The 24,209-nt window shown below is 40.7% G+C and overlaps 2 protein-coding genes across 2 annotated transcripts in view; one reads left to right on the forward strand and one right to left on the reverse strand.

Annotated features, from left to right (window-relative positions):
- LOC307151533 (uncharacterized protein) overlaps nucleotides 1–24,209 on the forward strand; it is a 197,238-nt gene that overhangs the window by 152,204 nt on the left and 20,825 nt on the right. Inside the window, exons 38-67 of the mRNA XM_079859626.1 lie at nucleotides 12,698–12,814; nucleotides 12,951–13,040; nucleotides 13,276–13,404; nucleotides 13,708–13,842; nucleotides 14,384–14,427; nucleotides 14,540–14,583; nucleotides 15,011–15,038; nucleotides 15,431–15,491; nucleotides 15,794–15,884; nucleotides 16,406–16,502; nucleotides 16,583–16,716; nucleotides 16,826–16,893; nucleotides 17,211–17,327; nucleotides 17,464–17,553; nucleotides 17,789–17,917; nucleotides 18,221–18,355; nucleotides 18,897–18,940; nucleotides 19,049–19,092; nucleotides 19,498–19,525; nucleotides 19,999–20,059; nucleotides 20,362–20,446; nucleotides 20,972–21,065; nucleotides 21,146–21,279; nucleotides 21,389–21,456; nucleotides 21,772–21,888; nucleotides 22,027–22,107; nucleotides 22,352–22,480; nucleotides 22,795–22,914; nucleotides 23,389–23,432; nucleotides 23,543–23,586. Of these exons, the coding sequence (XP_079715752.1) occupies nucleotides 12,698–12,814; nucleotides 12,951–13,040; nucleotides 13,276–13,404; nucleotides 13,708–13,842; nucleotides 14,384–14,427; nucleotides 14,540–14,583; nucleotides 15,011–15,038; nucleotides 15,431–15,491; nucleotides 15,794–15,884; nucleotides 16,406–16,502; nucleotides 16,583–16,716; nucleotides 16,826–16,893; nucleotides 17,211–17,327; nucleotides 17,464–17,553; nucleotides 17,789–17,917; nucleotides 18,221–18,355; nucleotides 18,897–18,940; nucleotides 19,049–19,092; nucleotides 19,498–19,525; nucleotides 19,999–20,059; nucleotides 20,362–20,446; nucleotides 20,972–21,065; nucleotides 21,146–21,279; nucleotides 21,389–21,456; nucleotides 21,772–21,888; nucleotides 22,027–22,107; nucleotides 22,352–22,480; nucleotides 22,795–22,914; nucleotides 23,389–23,432; nucleotides 23,543–23,586 (2,602 nt within the window). The remainder of the gene's footprint in view (nucleotides 1–12,697; nucleotides 12,815–12,950; nucleotides 13,041–13,275; nucleotides 13,405–13,707; nucleotides 13,843–14,383; nucleotides 14,428–14,539; nucleotides 14,584–15,010; nucleotides 15,039–15,430; nucleotides 15,492–15,793; nucleotides 15,885–16,405; nucleotides 16,503–16,582; nucleotides 16,717–16,825; nucleotides 16,894–17,210; nucleotides 17,328–17,463; nucleotides 17,554–17,788; nucleotides 17,918–18,220; nucleotides 18,356–18,896; nucleotides 18,941–19,048; nucleotides 19,093–19,497; nucleotides 19,526–19,998; nucleotides 20,060–20,361; nucleotides 20,447–20,971; nucleotides 21,066–21,145; nucleotides 21,280–21,388; nucleotides 21,457–21,771; nucleotides 21,889–22,026; nucleotides 22,108–22,351; nucleotides 22,481–22,794; nucleotides 22,915–23,388; nucleotides 23,433–23,542; nucleotides 23,587–24,209) is intronic.
- LOC307151547 (uncharacterized protein) lies at nucleotides 47–2,392 on the reverse strand (the record flags this gene model as incomplete). Its single annotated transcript, XM_079859649.1, has 1 exon — nucleotides 47–2,392. One exon carries the CDS (start codon nucleotides 2,390–2,392, stop codon nucleotides 1,550–1,552), a length of 843 nt encoding a protein of 280 aa, XP_079715775.1. The 3' UTR covers nucleotides 47–1,549.

Here is a 24,209-nt window from a genome sequence, read left to right on the forward strand (position 1 = left end):
GAGGAGCATCTATCATCATCTCACTGCAGTTCAGCTCTGGAAGTGTTTCTCAGAGAACGCTCAGAGACATTATTGCCTCATATCTGGTTTAGATCTCCTCTACAAACGCACTTCACTCGGATCCTTGACTATCATTTGTTGGCATGAGACTGTAAGCTCCAATCACCGGCCCAAAGACGGTGTCCAGTGTCTTGGTTCGAAGGGAATTCAGCGTGTATGTCTTTTCGGGCGCTTCTGGAAAAATCACTTTAATTTATTAAACAGTGGATTTCCAATTTTAATTCTGACTCCATGAATAATTTAATCTGACTCCAAATTTTAAGTAACTCTTTGTTTATTCCAATTGTCTATCTTAACAGCTGATCCGCAGATTAGTTGTGATTTAATTTAGACCAAGAATTATTCTAGGCATCTCATACTTTCAAATATTCGCTCATTATGGACCTAGTGTCACTTTGAGACGTCACGTCGCGACTGCGCGCTCACGATCACAAACTAGCCAGTCCTGAAATAGTCAGAGGGTGCAGTACAAATATTTTACCCCATGCGGTCGCACACTACAGACCCATAGGCATAATTTATATAATATTTGCAGCATACAACATGCTAAGTCAGGAAATAGTCAGAAATCAGAAGGTTTTTCTAAGATGTGCCCCATGGTCCATTCAAAGTGCCTTCAGTTTGATCTATTCTGGACAAAGTTTTGCGGAAACACCAGACTACACATTAATCTACTGGAAATAATGATTTCAGAAGAATGCAGAATAAATCAAGGTTAACATTTATTTTTGCCAGGCAGAATTAAACATCCAATAAAAAGAATTAAAAAGAATACATAATACACAACTGATCAGCATATAATAGAGACAACATTCAAAATGCAATATCAAAAATAGTTTCAAAGAGTCAGCATACCTGGCAATAGAGACACACAGCAACAGTGTGGGAAGTTCTGTTTACAGATGCTTCCTTGAGTGGTTTGCCAATTCCCTTTAAATACCCAAGTGGAACAAAAGAACAATAAACATCTAGCACCCAAATATTTATTCAGCTTTTGCTGGACCCTTTCTCGTGCCCAAGTGGTCACGCCTGGGTTTGGGGGATAAACACAAATGGTTATCTATTATCTTTATTGGGGCATCTTCCCACATCAGAAGAACAGGCATTGTTTTCTTTGTTCTGACTGTTCTGCTGCTGCGGGAATGAAACTTCTTTACCATTCGCACCAGAAGTATTTATTTTGACCTCTCATAAAACAACTGGAGACAGTAGGTGTGTGTGTTTTGCATGACTGAATGAGACCTGGGGGGAGAAGATAGTGTGAGGAGTCAGGACCCCAGCATGGGGGGAAGAGACGAGATTGGAGAAGTTGTGTTGTGCTCTCTGTCCCATAGATCTCTTCTTCAGATTAGTGAGTTTTATTGTTTTATTGCGGTTTAGGATTCTTGAATTCAGTCTTAGTAAAAGTCCATCCTTACAGTTTCCGCCCCTGGCCCCTTGGGGCAGATTTAGATCAGTCCCTGAGGGGCCAAAATTTGATGAAGTCCGCTTATGGTTGCAGTTTCCGTAGGGCTGGTACCTGTAATGGACTGAGCGCAATGGCCACGTTCGTTGAAGTGCGCATTGTGCGGAGAAGGCATCTGAAGTAGCAGCACTGGCAGAGTGTGAATAAGAAGATGAGCACACTGGCGAGGACACATCCACGGAACGTCCAGTCCCACCAGGTATAAGCATACCTTGCTGAGCGGGTAGAGGAGCTGGACAGGATTTCTGCAGTCTTTCTCGCCAGATTCGCTTCCACTTGAGCTTGGTTGAGATGGTACTCAGTCTGTAAGATGATTTCTTGCACCAAGTCCATTGTTTTGACCAAAGCTTGAGTGCTCTGTTCATAGAAAGTGTCCTCCCACCAGGGAGAGACGTCCACGTCCATCGGTACCCTCCCCAGGATGTTTATCTGACCCATTGAAAAGTCCTCTTTCACTTCCAAACAGAACGTGTGGTTCGCAGGGCAGGTCAGACCTCCATAGGAGAAGGAATTCATCTCACTGACGACGCACCACTGTGTGTGAGACACTTGAACAGCATCAGAATGACCATGCAGTGACTGAACATTAATGAGCTTAGAATCATTGGAAGAAAAGGGTTGTAGAGTGTTGCAGGTACAGATAATGTAACTAGATGTCTCATGGCAACAGGTGCGAGTGGTAAACAAAGTTTCAGTGCCCTTCAAAGTCATATACCCCGTCAGATGATCCCATTTTATAATTTGATCTCTCACTACCACGCCAATAGAGCGTATGGTAGTGGAATTTAGATAAATTTGATCTGGGTGAATTAGAGGGAAAGTGGCAAAGAACCCAATACAGCCAGTACATTCATTTCCAGTATACATCATTAATGTTGAAAGTAGGGCTGCAACAAACGATTATTTTGATAATCGATTAATCTAACGATTATTAGAACGATTAATCGACTATTCATCGATTATTTCGCCGACTAATCAGTACGTTTGGAACGATTATTCAGCCTTTTCAATTAGTTAAAACATGGAGTTATACATATTCTAACTATAATATAAAAAAAGAAAATCACTTCAGCTTTTGAAATGGTTGTTTTAATGAACTTCGAGCAACTAAACAGGTCATTCTCTTTAAGTTTTCAGATTTCTGTCCAACTCAAATCACACACAAATGCTCTCTAAGCATTGTTTAAATATTCTGTTCTCTTTCAATAGAAAAAAATAAACAAAAAAAATTATCAGCTGCATTACAGACACACTTAAACTGCAAACAATTATTATAAGAATCTTTTTTTTTTTTTTTAATTGATATGACAATTGAGCTGAGCTGACAGAGACATTCTCATTCACCTTTTAATTTACAGTATAAAAAATTAACTGACATGATATTCTTCATAACATCTCCTTTTGTAAGTCTTCATGAATATGTAACAAAATACAGGCAAGGGATAAGACTGTAATAACGTTACCTAATAGAGCTACAATAATAAAAACAGCCCCGACTCCTAAGCTCGATCAAGCTTTATTGAATTCTACGCAAAAATGAATCATCACATTACTGTAATTATATTATTATTGTTAATATTATTGCTATTATTAGTAGTATTGCATTCTCTAAAAAGAGATTTACTGCTAGTTATTTAGCTTCAGCTGGAGAATATTCACCTCTCACCGGCTCGTCTCGTGCCGGGTTTTTCCTCTTTAAGTGTTTTAACATGCATGTTGTGCTCCCGTGAAAAGCAAGTTCCGCCTTGCATGTATTGCATACGACAGCATTCTTGATTTGCAGTTTTGTGAAACTTTACACACCTTACTAGTTCGGATTCGTTTGCACTCCGTCATAATTCGCGCTGTGTTTTCTTCTACCGCAATAGCATTTGTAACGGCTGCATTACACTCTAGCGCTACAGCGCCGTAGCGGTCAAATCGCGATATTGCAGGCCCTTACATTAGGTCACGTGGGATCAAACGACTACTCGACAACAAAGATATTTGTCGACAATTTTTTATTGTCGACATTGTCGACAATGTCGACTAATCGTTTCAGCCCTAGTTGAAAGCAATTCAGAATACGTAAGGGATAATCCACGGCTAGCCATGCATTAAAGGATTTTAATGCACGACGTAGAGGCGAAGAACCACCCGACGCGAAGCGGAGGGTGGTTGCCTCTACGAAGTGCATTACAATTCTTTAATGCATGGCTAGCCGTGGATTATCCCGCTTATACCTTGGTTATTTGCCAAGTTAAAAATAAGTTAAAGCTGTAACTGATGTTTACAGTGTAATTTTTTAACAGACGTGTAAAAATGACGGTTATTTCTTAAGTTAAGGCTCGTCAGTTCTTGCACTCCGTCCGCTTTAAATAAAGTAGAGCCATCGGATTGCTTTTATTTGAATGAATTCACATTTATTTAAATTCATTATTAAAAGAGAGAGACAGAGAACTGAAGGAGAAGGAACAGAGAGAGAGAGAGATGCGTGCACGAGTTACCTGTGTGCGTCGATCTCTTCTTTAAAGTCTAGCAGATACAGTCCCCTCATTGCTTAAGCATATAGCTAACTTAATGATTCTTTAATGGATTTATTACAATTATTTATGAATGACAGGCAACACTGATACAAATTAAACGAAATTCAAAAATCATCCATTTAGCCTACCTAAACGTTTCCATATGCGTCTCTCACTCTGCTTGCAAGTGTATCTGTGTTACTATGGTTACCAATGTAGCGGATTAATTTCGAACTGTAATCAAACTGACTGGAACTACCTGTGCATTAAACGGTTTTACTGCACACCTTCCAGCCAATCAGAATCGAGTATTTAAACAGCCCATGGTATAATTAATATTTTTCATTCTCTCTGATGCAAGCCATCTATGCAGATCTAAAATTTCAATAAGATCATTTAAAACATGCCTAGGTGTTTTATGGAGACGAAGATCTAAAATCTCTTGTCTTGCTGCAGTAAACAAATCTTGTGCGTACAATCTACAGGCTAAGTCATGCTCGATGGTACGGGTCTGATTGAAAATTGATTGACTGGTCGTCAGAAGCGCCTGCGCCTCAGATCTGACCGCTTTGATAATGTTTTCGTTACTATTGGTGATGTGTTGAAAACCAGTAGCTACCTGATTTGCCAACCAAGTTGAATATTGAGATTGACCTGTTATTTTGTAAGTGTTGGATATAGAATTAACTGAGCCAAAAAGGCCTGCTATATTTCCAAACAGGTCTCGTTTGGTACGAGCAGATGGAATTTGAACTGCAAGTCTGTTTTTGTAATCAGAAATTAAATCATCGATGCGTGACTGTAGCCATGTATACGTCTTATCATTAAAGTTGCAGTGTTTAACATAAGCAGATAACACATTAGAGATGTTATACGTGACATGTGTTATCACAAGATTGACGTCATGTAGTAAAGTCTTATTTACATTTCCTTTGATTATGCCACCTGGAGGGGTGGTATACAATTTCGGACACTGTGTGGGTTTTTTGTAACCGCATGTGGTTAAGTTAAAGCAATGGTGTAAAGTCCATGAACAATTGTGAGGGCTAGTGAAATTATCCATATTTGCCTCACATTTTCCCACACAGTACGTTCCTTCTTTTCGGCCGGTCCAAACAAATGTTTTCAAATTATTGTTAGATACCTTATTTGTTAGATTGAAAAGAAGTTCAGTAAACTTTAAATGTGTATTGTTATGTGTTGTGGTGTGTGTGCACCTATATGTGTTTGGTTGGAGGTCCTTAGTGGAATAACATTTTTTTGGATCTCCGCCATTGTTGTTATTTTCATATAGTGTGTGCATATTACCAATATTTGAATCTGGAAATTCTTCAAGTTGGTACCAGGCGGTAATGTTATGGTGAACTTGTGGTGCGCGTGTGTAGCTTGTGAGGTTTTTGTCTGGAAGATGGGTAGAACCTGTCTTACAGCATATTTTTGTTGCACAATTTGGTTCCGGTGCTAATCCGGGGGGCCATGTGACTATTTCTTTGTATGTGACTGGAATGTATGATGTGGACGGCCCCTTAATATATTTCCATACCCATCTACCGCATCCTAGGGTGTGTGCGAGTGTGACTCGTTGTCCCAATTCGATGCAGGTGGGTCCGGACACCGTCCTGGCATCTGGCCTCCATGGAATTGCGATGACTGTCCTATGAAGGAAAAGATCATAATTAATTCACTGAACCTTTGAACCGTTTACATTGGGACATGTGGTACCATCTTAATTTTCCTCTGATGGTCACGGCCACGCAACTGTTGCAAACAGCTTTAATTTCATAGGGCCCGTGCCATCTAGGGGAAAATGCGCTTTGTTTTACAAAAACGCGTACCATCACAATGTCTCCTTCTGAAAATGTTGTCTCAGAGGTTGGGTTAAATTGTGCATCATTTGTCAGGTCTGACTGTTGTTGTTTCAGTCCAGCCTGGGCGTGCAGCACCTTCAGCCTTTCTTGCAATTGCACCAACACCGTCTGCTGAGTTGCGAGCATGAGGGGCCCCAGGTCTGCTGGGGAAATTTCTGGATCAATGGGTAACTTCATCACCCTTCCAGTCATAAGCTCATATGGGCTGATGCCCGTAGCTTTTGATGGGGTTGCTCGCAGCACAGTCAGAACAGTGGGCAAAGCATCACTCCACCTGTTTTGGTGTTGAGCTATTTGCTTAGCAATATTTTCTTTGATGGTGCGGTTCGCACGTTCAACCATACCAGAACTTTGCGGCCTGTATGGAATGTGAAATTTTTGCTTGATATTCAGCATTTTGCACATATTTTTCATGACTTGTCCAGTAAAGTGAGTCCCTTGATCTGATTCAATTTGAATGGGTGCTCCCCAAAGGGGGATGATTTGGTTCGCTATCACACGTGCCACGGTGTTTGCTGTATTATTGCGAGTGGGAATTGCTTCAATCCATTTTGAGAATTTGTCAATTATCACGAGGCAATAACGATACCCGCCCTTGGCACTGGGAAGCGGACCAATGAAATCTAATTGTAAGGACTCCCAGGGCCCTTTTGGTGGTTCCGGTCTACGTAGGTTTGTTCGGCCTAGCTTTCCCTGGTTAATTGTTGCACACACCAGACAGTCATAGCACCATCTTTCAATGTCAGCTGTCATTCCTTGCCACCAAAACTGTTTTTGTATCAACTGTGCTGTTTTTGTTGCCGATACATGCGCATAATCATGATATAATTTGATTATTGGCTTTTGGAGGGCTTCTGGAACGACAAATTTTCCATCTCGGATTACTATGCCTTCAATTATATTCACCATCTGATCATGTTTCAAGTGTGATACAAGTTCTCCATCAGAGACCCACAGATCTTGCTGGTACTGTTTGAGGTCGATGGGTGTGACTTGCGAAGCACTTGCTACAGAAACAGAGGTTGTCTCGTTTTGCCAATGGTCGCCTTTCACTGCTGCCAGCTTAGCTAATTGGTCAACAATGTTATTGTTGTTCTCGTGTTCATCTGGATTTTTGTTAATGTGCGCGCGCACTTTTACCACGGAGATGGAGTTGTTCCGCGCTTGTACAGCTTGCCATATTGCAGTTATAGTGTTGAAATGTTTTATGGGTGTCCCAGCAGAAGTGAGAAACTTTCTCAATTGCCATTGGGCCATAAAATCAGTTACGACGCCAAAAGAATACCGACTGTCAGTGTACACGCAGAGCGGTTCAGGGTGTGCCTTGATCGCTTCTAGCAGTGCAATGAGTTCAGCTTCTTGTGCGGATATGTTAGCTGGTAGTTTAAACAACAATTGCCGTTTAGCATCTGTCTCGGGAAGATGAGGGGTCCACACTGCACAGCCAGTATAGAAATGACCATTTTGACAGAATCGAGAACCATCAATGTACACATGCACTTGGCCTGGAAGTGGCTCGTCATGGACAAGGCTTTGTGCCTCTTGTTTGGGCTGGCATGTGTGCGGGTGTCCCTCAACATCCCCGAGCAGATGTGGCAAAATTCGTGTGTTTTTTGTTGTGATTTCGCGCGCTTGAATGTCTGCTAGCCATCTTGCTAATCTTTGGGAGGAAACTCCCTTTATTCGGCCCTGTAACAGCATTCGCACAGGCGTGTGCATTGTGTGTATAACTACAGACTGGAAACCTACAATGGGTTCTGTTGTTTTTAACATCCAATGCACCGCAAGCACATGCTGTGTACATGGGTCGAATCCTTGTTCGACCAGAGATTTTTTCCGGCTGTAGTAAGCGATTGGACGCAGTTTTCCTCCATATTCCTGAGCTAAGACTCCGCTTAGTGTAATTTCATGCGCGTCTACTTGAATGTGGAAATTTTTTGATGGGTTGGGCAAACCCAGGGCGGGCGCGGCACACAAACGTTGTTTCAAATCTGTAAAAGCCTGTTCGTGTTCATCGGCCCATTCAAGGACATCATTTGGTTTTGTTTTCCCTTTTAAAAGCGAATACAACGGTGCGGCGGTATTTGCAAAATCAGGGATGAAATCTCGTAAATAGTTTGCTGTACCCAATACATTTTGCAGCGAGTTTAAAGTATAAGGTCGAGGCAGTTCGGCAATGCATTTTTTCCTGTCGTCTGTTAAGGCTCTGTGACTTTGAGTCAGAGTGTATCCTAAATAGTGTACTTCCCTTTGTGCAATTTGGGCTTTGTCTTTGTTCATTTTAAAGCCTGCGCCAGCTAGCATCTGTAACACTTCGTCAACCAGGTGCAAGTGGTTCTCAAGTGGTTCTTCTGTGGCTATCAGTATGTCGTCTACATAGTGAACTACTTTGCCAGTCCCTAGTAAGGGACTGAGCACATCTGCCACAGCTCGATGAAAAATCGAGGGGCTGTTGTGAAGGCCTTGCGGCATTCTTTCCCAGGTATACTGCATTTGATTTACAGTAAAGGCCAGCTTCCACTGGTCTTCTCGTTTGACTTTAATAGACCAAAAACCATTTTTGATGTCAAGCACTGTGAACCACGAAGCATTGGTTGAGACTTGTGATAAGATTGTAGCTGGATTTGCCACTATGGCTGTTGCTTTAGGCAGAACTTTATTGAGACGCTGATAATCAATGCAAAGACGCCATTTACCGTTAGGTTTTGGAACTGGTAAACACGGAGAATTTGTAGTTGAACAGCATCGCCGAACTATGCCTCTAATCTCAAGCTGTTTCACTATCTCATGAACAGCGACCTCTGCCTCTGGCTTAATGCGATATTGTTTTTGTGGGGGAGGGGGCTCTCCCTCAATGCATACTTCAAAATCAACGAGGCCGCAGTCGTGTTCATGATTAGCCCAAACGTCGCTGTGTTTGTTGATGAGAAGTTGAATTGGATCTGTGCTGGATATGGACATGATATTGGCCTTGCCTTGCGGCAGGCACTTCTTTGCCGTTTTGTTTGTTTGAACTTCAATTTGTTTTTCAAAACAATGAATTACAAAGCCATGTTTTCTCATAATGTCCATACCCAATACAGTTCCTTCGCTGTTATCTGGTAAATACCAGAATTGTTCTTTTAGCACTACCATGCCTAAATCGAGTTGGACTGATTTTGTTTGAGTTGCTGTCATCAAAGTGTCGCCTATTCCTTTAATTTGAATCGTTCGCGTGCTTAGCGGTAACGGAATGTTTGTGCAAGAACAAGCGGCTCCGCTATCAATAAGAATGTTAACTAACCGGCCTCCAAGATTAGCTTTTATTTTGATTCGGTTTCCGCCTGTAATAACGCTTCCTATAGCAACGGAGGCCACGCACCCCTATTGGGGATTGTTATATTTCGCCAACAGGATAGCAAGATCTGCCTGCAAGTTTTTGTAAGGGCCGCCCTGGTTCGTCGATTGTTCTTCAATTTGTTTTGAGCTATTCTCTGAAGGATTATTTTCTGAAATCAAATTCCCTAAGCGTCTGAGAATTTCGTCGTCATTTTTGGAATGCGTTTTTTGATTGGTCTGCTCTCTTTTTAGCTTGAAGCAGCTCTGAATAGTATGGCCAGTTTTCTTGCAATAAAAGCATTGTAGTGGCTTAGTCCTAAGACCAGGATTTTTAGCACCTTTTCCTTCAGCTAACCATTGCGTTGTTGAAACAGAACGAGCTTTGCTTTGCTTGAGCCTAGTTTCTATTTTGGAAGCCCAATCCACCAGTGACCGGTAGGTATTTTCAGATGGATCGGCTCCATGAACGAGCGCCTGCTGTATATGAGGGCCTGCATTATTTTTCAGGAGTTGAAGTAAAACTTCCTGATCACGCTGTGCATCTTCTAACCCTGAGTGCTCTTTGTAAGTCACCCATAAACGTTCAGCATAAATTTCAAATGGCTCTTTGGTGGCCTGTTTGATATCTAAAATTCTGTTCCACTCGGCGTGTGATGGTCCCCTTAACTCTAATAAAGTCTCCCTCAATCTTTCATAAACCTCATTTTCATCTTCATCTTCCTGTTTGATTATAATTTCTCCAGATCTCAATTCACGTGACATTTTTGGTTTTAGCTCGTCTGGAATAGTGAGGAGGGCTACTTGCCAAACGTCTCTAGGCTCTAACTTGTACACTGAGGCCTGTAACATTAAGTTGTCCCAGTAGGGTTGAAAAGGGCCTTTTCTTGGCATTGTGCCCACAACTTCTTTGTGTTTTGTGCACTCTTCGCAAGTTAAAGGTCGGCTAATGGTAGTGACTTCATCATCTGCATTAGTCATTGTTTTAAGAACAGCAACTTTTACGGGCTTTCGGAGAACAGTGCCAGATTTACTTCGAGTTCGTATGGGACTGCGGGGTTTCGGTTCTTCGGGTCTATTTGGATAATACATTTCCGTCGCGGGTTCTGGAGAAAGATTGCGCACTCCCAGAATAGAGCGTCCCTTTGGAGTTTGTCTACGAGCTTCTCTCAGTGACAACTGATCTTGGATGCCGCTCGGTAGAGCTGCTACCATATCATCCTCATCGCTATCACTGTATACATCATCGCCAATTTTTGAATTTATCGCCGCTATTTTAACTGCAGCTATAGGAAAGCCTGCAGAACCGCAGCACTCCTCGAGCGCGGACGTGTATTGTTTATCTACTTGAAGTTTCTTCTCAAGTTTTTTAATTTGTGTTCCCATCACGTCGCCCTGTCTTGCCCAAGTTTGTTTATCATACACAGATGCTTCGACCTGTGCTCTGAGTTTTTTCAACTCATCTGATCGCGCTGTTTCTAGTTCTTTGATGTTTGAAATCACGCGTTCGTTTTCAACAATAGTTTTTAAATCATTTCGACGTAGCAAATAGATGATCGCGACCGGAATTTTCCGAAAATGAGATTTAGTCTCTAGTTTTTTCCCTTCGGTCGCGTACCAGGCTAAAATTTGTTCATTATTCCAATCAAAATCTACCCCATTGTTACGCAAACGAAAAAGAAGATCTTTGATTTGCAAAGCAAGAGTTTCCATTACATCCTTGTCTACACTCGAACTACCATTTCCCTGATAAGCCATGTTTTTCTTGTAATCTTAGATTTATACCGGTTTTCTGCGGTTCCGGTCTATCCTGGGTATTCCGACCCGTTCTACCAATGTGTCTATATGAGGTGCGTCTAAGTTTTCCCTCAACACTTTCTAAAAGATAAAGGAAAAACGTACTTACCACAGTAGCTGGAGACAGAGAAGGAGAAGCTCAAACCTCATGCTCCGTTCAGATCTGAATTGTCGCGCCGAAAGACGTCACTCGCCTGAGACTGGGAGATTATGTCGGGGTCACCACTTTGTAAGCTCCAATCACCGGCCCAAAGACGGTGTCCAGTGTCTTGGTTCGAAGGGAATTCAGCGTGTATGTCTTTTCGGGCGCTTCTGGAAAAATCACTTTAATTTATTAAACAGTGGATTTCCAATTTTAATTCTGACTCCATGAATAATTTAATCTGACTCCAAATTTTAAGTAACTCTTTGTTTATTCCAATTGTCTATCTTAACAGCTGATCCGCAGATTAGTTGTGATTTAATTTAGACCAAGAATTATTCTAGGCATCTCATACTTTCAAATATTCGCTCATTATGGACCTAGTGTCACTTTGAGACGTCACGTCGCGACTGCGCGCTCACGATCACAAACTAGCCAGTCCTGAAATAGTCAGAGGGTGCAGTACAAATATTTTACCCCATGCGGTCGCACACTACAGACCCATAGGCATAATTTATATAATATTTGCAGCATACAACATGCTAAGTCAGGAAATAGTCAGAAATCAGAAGGTTTTTCTAAGATGTGCCCCATGGTCCATTCAAAGTGCCTTCAGTTTGATCTATTCTGGACAAAGTTTTGCGGAAACACCAGACTACACATTAATCTACTGGAAATAATGATTTCAGAAGAATGCAGAATAAATCAAGGTTAACATTTATTTTTGCCAGGCAGAATTAAACATCCAATAAAAAGAATTAAAAAGAATACATAATACACAACTGATCAGCATATAATAGAGACAACATTCAAAATGCAATATCAAAAATAGTTTCAAAGAGTCAGCATACCTGGCAATAGAGACACACAGCAACAGTGTGGGAAGTTCTGTTTACAGATGCTTCCTTGAGTGGTTTGCCAATTCCCTTTAAATACCCAAGTGGAACAAAAGAACAATAAACATCTAGCACCCAAATATTTATTCAGCTTTTGCTGGACCCTTTCTCGTGCCCAAGTGGTCACGCCTGGGTTTGGGGGATAAACACAAATGGTTATCTATTATCTTTATTGGGGCATCTTCCCACATCAGAAGAACAGGCATTGTTTTCTTTGTTCTGACTGTTCTGCTGCTGCGGGAATGAAACTTCTTTACCATTCGCACCAGAAGTATTTATTTTGACCTCTCATAAAACAACTGGAGACAGTAGGTGTGTGTGTTTTGCATGACTGAATGAGACCTGGGGGGAGAAGATAGTGTGAGGAGTCAGGACCCCAGCATGGGGGGAAGAGACGAGATTGGAGAAGTTGTGTTGTGCTCTCTGTCCCATAGATCTCTTCTTCAGATTAGTGAGTTTTATTGTTTTATTGCGGTTTAGGATTCTTGAATTCACTCTTAGTAAAAGTCCATCCTTACAAGACACAATTAAAGGTTTATCAGCAGTCTAATGTGCTGGAGGCTGAACTGCAGAGAATGATCATTTTAACAGTGAAAGCACACGTATATCTGTGGATCATCACTAAAGTCTGTTTCTTCACATCTGTGTAGCTTTTTAAGGGCACTATGAAGAAGACGAGAACATGCAGGTCATGCAGAGACAATCCAGAAGAAACCTCTGAGGATTTCCACTCATTGACCGTGTCTCTTCAGAACTCTCAGGATGTGGTTAGCAGATCTTTGCTCTTCTGAGTGAATCTCTAAGAGTTATTTCTATACACAGATACTCATCTAAAGCAACTTTATTCTGCCGTCTCATCCTGAAATCTTTCTTCCTTTTCCCATTGATTTCTTGTAAATGTAGGAAGATGTTTTACAGGCACAAGCTCTTGAAAATAAGAAAGGGGATTCAGTGTATTGTGATCACTGTAGGAGAACTACAAACAACGAAACTGTGAGTATATTTTCTAGTGTCCATTATCTTCAAGTAACATCAAGTGTGGAATTATGATTCTCATTTAACACAAAAAAAATCTCTATGAAAATAGATTAATTAAAAACAACCCTGAAACCTGCAAAATCAAGCAGTCGTTCACTGTGACATTTGCCTCAAATGTTGAAAGTATCTTGTGAAGAAAAGCAGCACAAGTCATTAATGCTGCACTAATATATTATTATTTTCTCCACAGAAAAGGGAAATGATCAAGTTTCCAGAACACATGATTGTTGTGTTGAAGAGATCTGAGATGAAGAAGAGCTCATATGTGTCGAGCTCCAGTAAAAATGACCAGGAAGTGATCATTCGTCCTCATATCACGGTACTGACAATAATATGTTAGTATAATGGTTTAATGCTTTACAGGCACACACATCACAACCATTTTGCTCTGACATTTGTGATTATAGACTTATTTGTGAATTTAAACTCATTTCCATTTCTTGCTGAAGTCAAAGGCTGTAATTCTGTTGCGGCTGTTTTCAATTCATCTGTGCTTTAATAAACTTGATACAAATTAAAAAGAGCACAGAAGATTTTAAGATGAAGAAGAGAAAATAATGTAATGTTGTATAATGTAAACATATAATTAACATGATGAAGATAATTCCTCCTGCTGTAACAGGTTCTCTGCCATGAATATGAGCTCTATGCCGTAGTAAACTACAGTAAAACACTTCGAGTTGGCGGACGTCATAATGCAGACATCAGATGTGAAGATGAAATCTGGCATCGATTTGAGGACCGCTGTGTATCAGAGGTATAAATAAATCTACAAGCATAATTGATGCGAAGAGGTCAAGGCGGAGTCGTTAAGATCTATATGCAGTTTAATAAGTGATAGAGAAAACATTGTGCACTGAACCCCCGCCTGTTTCCTGTACTAAGTCCAGTCCAACCAGGCAAACAAATACAATCCACAAGGCAGGCGAGTAGTTGAAAACAACAGGCAATCAGATCCAAATACACTCTGGGTAAACGTGTAAACATGCACAGGTCAAACACAGGCAACAGACAATAGAAACACTCACAACTGCAGACTACGCTAACAAGACTTTGAATTAGTGAACACGGGCAGCTTAAATAGACCAGGACTAACAGGAAACAGGCACGCAGGGAAATGAGTCTGGGCAGAGGATTATGGGAAATGCAGTTCTTAAGAAAACAGACTTAAAACTCAGGAGATGGAGCAGATGCAGTGGGTGGAACAATTATTTTGCCACTGAAGTAATTAGTGTATGTGAGATTTCATAAGTGTGTTTGTATAATTACTCACATCTCCTGTTATTTTTTCCTCAAAGAGTTCCTTGAACGGCGTCTTCAGAAACGAGAGCTCCACACACAGGTATCAGTTTTATTTCTGATCACAGCAGCTTTAGAGACTTTGTTCATAACAGATATTAATGTTTCTGTGAGCTCATATCTGAACAGATCTTAAAGTGTGTGTTTCTCCACAGCAGTTCAGACGCCCGTTTACTCGTGTACAGACGCAGAGAGCGACGTGAGTATCACAGTACTTCATGATTTCAGTGAGAGAAGGTCAGTGACAGCATGATGATCTGCAATGTTCTGTCAGTAACTCAATCATAGTTATACGCCGTCATGACTGCACAGATGAAGAGCTCAAAGTTACTGTGTAAACGTGGGAAACACAGTGAACTAAAGGACAGCCGTTAACAAGCACTACAAGTGACAGTCAGCATCTGGAGTTGTGCAAATGACATTTATTTTTCTAAAGATTGACTAGTAGTGTCAGACAGTTCAGTGTCTGTCCTCTTACAGTTACAGTACGACACACACAGAGTTCTCAGAGTTATAGTTCAGTATTGATGGCTTGGTAAAGATGTACACTTGACACTGGCTGAGATTCACACACTGACTCTGATTATGAGCAGAATTAACCAGAGTTTGTGCTTTTGGTCTTACAGCAGCTGGAGACTCTGGAGAACATCACAGGTAATGAATCTGATTCTGTCAAATATGTACATTAGTGTGTTGGATTCTGTGGTGTGTGTCATTAGATCTGAACTGAATCTGTTATGATAAGATTATAGTGAACAGATGTAAGCAGCACAGCGCTGGTGTAAAGCTTCAGTGTAGTATATACTTGTGTGTCATCACTTCAGCACTGCTCATTAGTCTACAGATTTTCAGCTAGAAAGATTGAGAATGTTTTTCATGTCATGATGAGAATCTTAAACAGTGTTTATAAAGTGAGGTGTGTCAACTCTTTCTGGACTGGATGTGAGAATCATCAATGTCTCTCCAGCTTATTCAAACTCTCTTCTGATATGATGGTGATATTTATCAACTGCTCATTAAAAAAAGGGTTTTATTTTCTTCCACAGACGTGAAGTTCAGCGATTGATGACGGCCAATGAAGTCACCCAACCAGTTGCTGCTGGAGAGGTTGTGTGTGTTTTATTAGGGGTTTCATTGTGAACACACATCGTTTGAGCTTCGTGTGCTTGTTTAATAACAGATAATTGGTGTTTGACATGCCATCTTTTTATGTTATAGTAGTTATTTAATTTAATAGTGATATTCTGTTATTCTGCTATTATTCAGCAGTGTTGGGTCTGTGGACTCTGAATATAATGCAGTTGTAGATTGTAAAGATGTTGTCGACACTGTCATTTAGTCAGATATTGTAGCGCTGAATGTGTAAACAGTCTTTGAGTTTGATCAAGTTCCTCTAAAACATATTACAGAGACAGAAGACACAGAAACCCAGAGATGATCATCTCCAGAGTCCTTTCTCAACTAACACAAAGAAGACTGACTCAACAGCCAGGAACAGAAGTAAGACATGAACCCTTCATCTGATCTGAACATCTCCATCAGTAAAGAGTGTGTGAATCATGATTAGAGTAGAGCTGTACCGAGAGAAAACACTTTCTCTGTCCCTGAAACCCTGTGGAGATGAACAGCATTGATGCCTCACGTTACTGTCTGTGTTTCTCACAATGATCCGGTGTGTTTTCTGTGGGAAACAGTCTGATCTTCAGTGAGTTCTCTGCAGTTCACACAACCGTTCATATTGGGAGTGTTTTCTGAAGATGGACATTAATAACACACAGTCATAGATGACTTATTTTCTCACATTTCATTTCATTTCATTGCTGATGAATATTGATTGACTATGTCCAGACCTACTCTCTTTTAAACCTAGCCAACATTTGCTTTGAACTGTAGAGTCAGTTTCTGATCTCGATGGACACTCGATGGCTCTGTATGTTGTAAGATCTGCCGGATGTGTTTCTGTAGTTTCTCTGGTCAGCTGGATGGACGTCAGTCCAGTGTTAATGTGTTTCTCATGTCAGGATACTGTGGGCTGGAATATCAAGGGAACACCTCCTACTTGAATGCAGTTCTTCAGACGCTCTTCATGACGAAGGGATTCAGGGAACATGTCCAGAGGTAAAGATACATCTTTCACTTCCAGCAGTGGAAACAACATGACAAACAGCCGATCGATAAACACTCAATGTCTTCTGTAGTTTGGACAGAGACGGTGTTTCGTCTGATGGACACTTGGCTGAAGAGTTGAAGAAGTTGTTCAGTGAATTAGAAACACAACAGAAAACTGCAGTTTCAGCAGCTGGAGTCGCGAAGAGCCTCGGCATTACAGACGGTTGGTCTCTTTATTGCTGTTTCAAGCATTCAGTCAATGTTTCTGCTGATGAAAGTTACTCAATATAAGTGTTTGATTGTTATTTGCTTTCTCTCCATCAAACCCAAAGTTCATGAACAACGAGACGCAGCAGAACTTCTACATTTGATCATTAAAAAGACTCCTGGATCCTCTGAGGTAACTAGTTTCTTCTGGGTTATTCTTTTGTCTCTTTCATGAGGAGCATCTATCATCATCTCACAGCAGTTCAGCTCTGGAAGTGTTTCTCAGAGAACGCTCAGAGACATTATTGCCTCATATCTGGTTTAGATCTCCTCTACAAACGCACTTCACTCGGATCCTTGACTATCATTTGTTGGCATGAGACACAATTAAAGGTTTATCAGCAGTCTAATGTGCTGGAGGCTGAACTGCAGAGAATGATCATTTTAACAGTGAAAGCACACGTATATCTGTGGATCATCACTAAAGTCTGTTTCTTCACATCTGTGTAGCTTTTTAAGGGCACTATGAAGAAGACGAGAACATGCAGGTCATGCAGAGACAATCCAGAAGAAACCTCTGAGGATTTCCACTCATTGACCGTGTCTCTTCAGAACTCTCAGGATGTGGTGAGCAGATCTTTGCTCTTCTGAGTGAATCTCTAAGAGTTATTTCTATACACAGATACTCATCTAAAGCAACTTTATTCTGCCGTCTCATCCTGAAATCTTTCTTCCTTTTCCCATTGATTTCTTGTAAATGTAGGAAGATGTTTTACAGGCACAAGCTCTTGAAAATAAGAGACTGGATTCAGTGTATTGTGATCACTGTAGGAGAACTACAAACAACGAAACTGTGAGTATATTTTCTAGTGTCCATTATCTTCAAGTAACATCAAGTGTGGAATTATGATTCTCATTTAACACAAAAAAAATCTCTATGAAAATAGATTAATTAAAAACATCCCTGAAATCTGTCAAATCAAGCTGTCGTTCACTGTGACATTAGCCTCAAATGTTGAAAGTATCTTGTGAAGAAAAGCAGCACAAGTCATTAATGCTGCACTAATATATTATTATTTTCTCCACAGAAAAGGGAAATGATCAAGTTTCCAGAACACATGATTGTTGTGTTGAAGAGATCTGAGATGAAGAAGAGCTCATATGTGTCGAGCTCCAGTAAAAATGACCAGGAAGTGATCATTCGTCCTCATATCACGGTACTGACAATAATATGTTAGTATAATGGTTTAATGCTTTACAGGCACACACATCACAACCATTTTGCTCTGACATTTGTGATTATAGACTTATTTGTGAATTTAAACTCATTTCCATTTCTTGCTGAAGTCAAAGGCTGTAATTCTGTTGCGGCTGTTTTCAATTCATCTGTGCTTTAATAAACTTGATACAAATTAAAAAGAGCACAGAAGATTTTAAGATGAAGAAGAGAAAATAATGTAATGTTGTATAATGTAAACATATAATTAACATGATGAAGATAATTCCTCCTGCTGTAACAGGTTCTCTGCCATGAATATGAGCTCTATGCCGTAGTAAACTACAGTAAAACACTTCGAGTTGGCGGACGTCATAATGCAGACATCAGATGTGAAGATGAAATCTGGCATCGATTTGAGGACCGCAGTGTATCAGAGGTATAAATAAATCTACAAGCATAATTGATGCGAAGAGGTCAAGGCGGAGTCGTTAAGATCTATATGCAGTTTAATAAGTGATAGAGAAAACATTGTGCACTGAACCCCCGCCTGTTTCCTGTACTAAGTCCAGTCCAACCAGGCAAACAAATACAATCCACAAGGCAGGCGAGTAGTTGAAAACAACAGGCAATCAGATCCAAATACACTCTGGGTAAACGTGTAAACATGCACAGGTCAAACACAGGCAACAGACAATAGAAACACTCACAACTGCAGACTACGCTAACAAGACTTTGAATTAGTGAACACGGGCAGCTTAAATAGACCAGGACTAACAGGAAACAGGCACGCAGGGAAATGAGTCTGGGCAGAGGATTATGGGAAATGCAGTTCTTAAGAAAACAGACTTAAAACTCAGGAGATGGAGCAGATGCAGTGGGTGGAACAATTATTTTGCCACTGAAGTAATTAGTGTATGTGAGATTTCATAAGTGTGTTTGTATAATTACTCACATCTCCTGTTATTTTTATCTCAAAGCGTTCCTTGAACGTCATCTTCAGAAACGAGAGCTCCACACACAGGTATCAGTTTTATTTCTGATCACAGCAGCTTTAGAGACTTTGTTCATGACAGATATTAATGTTTCTGAGCTCATATCTGAACAGATCTTAAAGTGTGTTTCTCCACAGGAGTTCAGACGCCTGTTTACTCGTGTACAGACGCAGAGAGCGACGTGAGTATCACAGTATTTCATGATTTCAGTGAGAGAAGGTCAGTGACAGCATGATGATCTGCAATGCTCTGTCAGTAACATGACTGCACAGATGAAGAGCTCAAAGTTACTGTGTAAACGTGGGAAACACAGTGAACTAAAGGACAGCCGTTAACAAGCACTACAAGTGACAGTCAGCATCTGGAGTTGTGCAAATGACATTTATTTTTCTAAAGATTGACTAGTAGTGTCAGACAGTTCAGTGTCTGTCCTCTTACAGTTACAGTACGACACACACAGAGTTCTCAGAGTTATAGTTCAGTATTGATGGCTTGGTAAAGATGTGCACTTGACACTAGCTGAGATTCACACACTGACTCTGATTATGAGCAGAATTAACCAGAGTTTGTGCTTTTGGTCTTACAGCAGCTGGAGACTCTGGAGAACATCAGAGGTAATGAATCTGATTCTGTCAAATATGTACATTATTCTGTTGGATTCTGTGGTGTGTGTCATTAGATCTGAACTGAATCTGTTATGATAAGATTATAGTGAACAGATGTAAGCAGCACAGCGCTGGTGTAAAGCTTCAGTGTAGTATATACTTGTGTGTCATCACTTCAGCACTGCTCATTAGTCTACAGATTTTCAGCTAGAAAGATTGAGAATGTTTTTCATGTCATGAGTATTGTATCTTTCAGAAGAGTATAACGGCGTATGCAGGCAAATATGACACACACAAGCATTAACACAATATACAACAATGATAATCTTTAAACAGCATTTATAAAGTGAGGTGTGTCAACTCTTTCTGGACTGGATGTGAGAATCATCAATGTCTCTCCAGCTTATTCAAACTCTCTTCTGATATGATGGTGATATTTATCAACTACTCATTTAAAATAAGTGTTTTATTTTCCTCCACAGACGTGAAGTTCAGCAATCAATGACGGCCAGTGAAGTGACCCAACCAGTTGCTGCTGGAGAGGTTGTGTGTGTTTTATTAGGGGTTCATTGGAACACACATCGTTTGAGCTTCGTGTGCCTGTTTAATAACAGAAAATTGGTGTTTGACATGCCATCTTTTTATGTTCTAGTAGTTATTTAATTTAATAGTGATATTCTGTTCTACTGCTATTATTCAGCAGTGTTGGGTCTGTGGACTCTGAATATAATGCAGTTGTAGATGTCCGATCAAGTATCATTGTTGACTCTGTCATTTAGTCAGATATTGTAGCGCTGAATGTGTAAACAGTCTTTGAGTTCAGGTTCCTCTAAAACATATTACAGAGCCAGAAGACACAGAAACCCATAGAGGATCATCTCCAGAGTCTCTCAAACAGAAAGAAGACTGACTCAACAGCCGAGAACAGAAGTAAGACATGAACCCTTCATCTGATCTGAACATCTCCATCAGTAAAGAGCGTGTGAATCATGATTAGAGTAGAGCTGTACTGAGAGAAAACACTTTCTCTGTCCCTGAAACCCTGTGGAGATGAACAGCATTGATTTCTCACGTTACTGTCTGTGTTTGTCACAATGATCGGGTTTGTTTTCTGTGAGAAACAGTCTGATCTTCAGTGAGTTCTCTGCAGTTCACACAACCGTTCATACTGGGAGTGTTTTCTGAAGATGGACATTATTAACACGCAGTCATAGATGACTTCTTTTCTCACATTTCATTTCATTGCTGTTGAAGCTGATGAATATTGATTGACTATGTCCAGACCAACTCTCTTTTAAACCTAGCCAACATTTGCTTTGAACTGTAGAGTCAGTTTCTGATCTCGATGGACACTCGATGGCTCTGTATGTTGTAAGATCTGCCGGATGTGTTTCTGTAGTTTCTCTGGTCAGCTGGATGGACGTCAGTCCAGTGTTAATGTGTTTCTCATGTCAGGATACTGTGGGCTGGAATATCAAGGGTTCAACTGCTTGAATGCAGTTCTTCAGACGCTCTTCATGACGAAGGGATTCAGGGAACATGTCCAGAGGTAAAGAAACATCTTTCACTTCCAGCAGTGGAAACAACATGACAAACAGCTGATCGATAAACACTCAATGTCTTCTGTAGTTTGGACAGAGACGGTGTTTCGTCTGATGGACACTTGGGTGAAGAGTTGAAGAAGTTGTTCAGTGAATTAGAAACACAACAGAAAACTGCAGTTTCAGCAGCTGGAGTCACGAAGAGCCTCGGCATTACAGACGGTTGGTCTCTTTATTGCTGTTTCCAGCATTCAGTCAATGTTTCTGCTGATGAAAGTTACTCAATATAAGTGTTTGATTGTTATTTGCTTTCTCTCCATCAAACCCAAAGTTCATGAACAACGAGACGCAGCAGAACTTCTACGTTTGATCCTTGAAAAGACTCCTGGATCCTCTGAGGTAACTAGTTTCTTCTGGGTGATTCTGTCATCTTCATGAGGAGCATCTATCATCATCTCACAGCAGTTCAGCTCTGGAAGTGTTGCTCAGAGAACGCTCAGAGACATTATTGCCTCATATCTGGTTTAGATCTCCTCTACAAACGCACTTCACTCGGATCCTTGACTATCATTTGTTGGCATGAGACACAATTAAAGGTTTATCAGCAGTCTAATGTGCTGGAGGCTGAACTGCAGAGAATGATCATTTTAACAGTGAAAGCACACGTATATCTGTGGATCATCACTAAAGTCTGTTTTCTTCACATCTGTGTAGCTTTTTATGGGCACTATGAAGACGACGAGAACATGCGGGTCATACAGACACAATCCAGAAGAAACCTCTGAGGATTTCCACTCATTGACCGTGTCTCTTCAGAACTCTCCGGATGTGGTGAGCAGATCTTTGCTCTTCTGAGTGAATCTCTACAGAACTGATTCCTCTACACAGATACTGATCTAAAGCAACTTTATTCTGCCGTCTCATCCTGAAATCTTTCTTCCGTTTCCCATTGTTTTCTTGCAAATGTAGGAAGATGCTTTACAGGCATATATTAGTGGAGAATATCAGCAGTACTGTGTTTTCTGTGGAAAAAAGACAGACAGTGAGACCGTGAGTATCTTTTCTAGTGTATATTAAATCTTCAGGTGTGGAATTTTGATCCTCATTTAACAGAGAAATTATCACTTTAAAAATGGTTGACTTTCATGTTAACGTCAATTAAAAACAGCCCTGAAATCTGCCAAATCAAGCAGTCGTTCACTGTGATATTTGCCTCAAATGCTGAAAGTATCTTGTGAAGAAAATCAGCACAGTTCATTCATGCTGGACTAATATATTATTATTATCTCCACAGAAAAGGGAAATGATCAAGTTTCCAGAACACATGATTATTAATTTGAAGAGATCTGAGATGAAGAAGAGCTCATATGTGTCGAGCTCCAGTAGAAATTACCAGGAAGTGATCATTCATCCTCATATCACGGTACTGACATAATATGAGTGTCTGTTGCAGTGATTCGGTTTAATGCTGTACGGACACACACATCACAACCTCTTTAGACACACACTGTGTTTTGTGATTATAGATTATTTGTGAATTTAAACTCATTTCCATTTCTTGCTGAAGTCAAAGACTGTAATTCTGTTGCGACTGTTTTCAATTCATCTGTACTTTTATTAAACTTGAACACAGAAGATCTGATTGGTGGATTTTAAGATGAAGAAGAGAAAATAATGTAATATTGTGTAATGCAAATATATAATTAACATAATGAAGATAATTTCTGTGTGTTACAGGTTTTCTCCCATAAGTATGAGCTCTATGTCGTAGTAAACTATGTTGTTGGACGTTATAATGCAGACATCAGATGTGGAGATGAAATCTGGCGTCGCTTTGATGACCGCAGTGTATCAGAGGTATTTATATATATTTATACTGTATGTATATGTGTAACGAGGTTAGTTGTTGTGGGAAGAAGGAGGCGGGAACCGGCGAACCTTTAAAGACTTTAATAATAAACAAACACAAACCGAAAGTAAAGGCGACAGTCATCCGTGAGGGGCAGCCGCACACACACACACACACACACACACACACACACACACACACACACACACACACACATAGACACAGCATAAGTCCAGGCCTGGTCCTCTCTCGTCCTTCACTGTCGGCGCTCCTCTTCTGTGCTTCTGAAGCTCCTCTGTGAGATACGAGACGGTGTGGCGCGCAGGTGAAGCTCATCAGTAATCACCGGCCTCACGCTGTTCTCTCACAGCCCTCGGCCTCAACATGCACAAGCTTTACTGTCACTGAAGCATTAGTGTATGTGGGATTTCATTAGTGTGTTTGTATAATTACTCACATCTCCTGTTATCTTTTCCTCTAAGAGTTCCTTGAACGGCGTCTTCAGAAGCGAGAGCTCCACACACAGGTATCAGTTTTATTTCTGATCACAGCAGCTTTAGAGACTTTGTTCATGACAGATATTAATGTTTCTGTGAGCTCATATCTGAGCGGATCTTAAAGTGTGTTTCTCCACAGGAGTTCAGAAGCCTGTTTACTCGTGTACAGACACGGAGAGCAGTGTGAGTATCACAGTATTTCATGATTTCAGTGAGAGAAGGTCAGTGACAGCATGATGATGTAGCAGAATTAACAGACCGGATTGGACGATCACAAGACTTGATATTAACCTTTGAAGTATTGAGTACAGTGTTAAACAATACTGGCTTATAATTGATTTCATCAATCTCTGTATTACTGACAGAGAGACCTGCTGAAATCACCAAATCAAGAGTATGGCCTTGTAGACTCTGTGACAGACAAAGTGAGATTAAAAGAGTCAATACTTTGAATAAATTTATTAACCAAAGGATGAGAGGGACAACACATATTGTATATTAAAATCACCTAGAATTAATAGTTTGTCATTAGAGATGCACCGATTGATCGGCTGGTGACCGGAATTGGCCGATTTTCACGTGATCGGCCATGACCGGCGACCGGCCGGTCAGTCTGACATATGCCGATTTTATGCCGGTCAAATGCACTCGGGCGCCGCATGATTAACCTTTTGAGCGGTACGGTCTCATATATGAGATTTGTATGTCTGTGCCCATGAGAGTACGGTGCGGTGCCACATTTAGATGTTCAGTGACGTCGCATAACTGCCAGATTCAGTGTTGCCAGATTGGGCGGTTTTGAATTT

Source organism: Squalius cephalus (genome assembly GCF_949319135.1).
Source record: "Squalius cephalus genome assembly, chromosome: 23".
Taxonomy (NCBI): Eukaryota; Metazoa; Chordata; class Actinopteri; order Cypriniformes; family Leuciscidae; genus Squalius; species Squalius cephalus.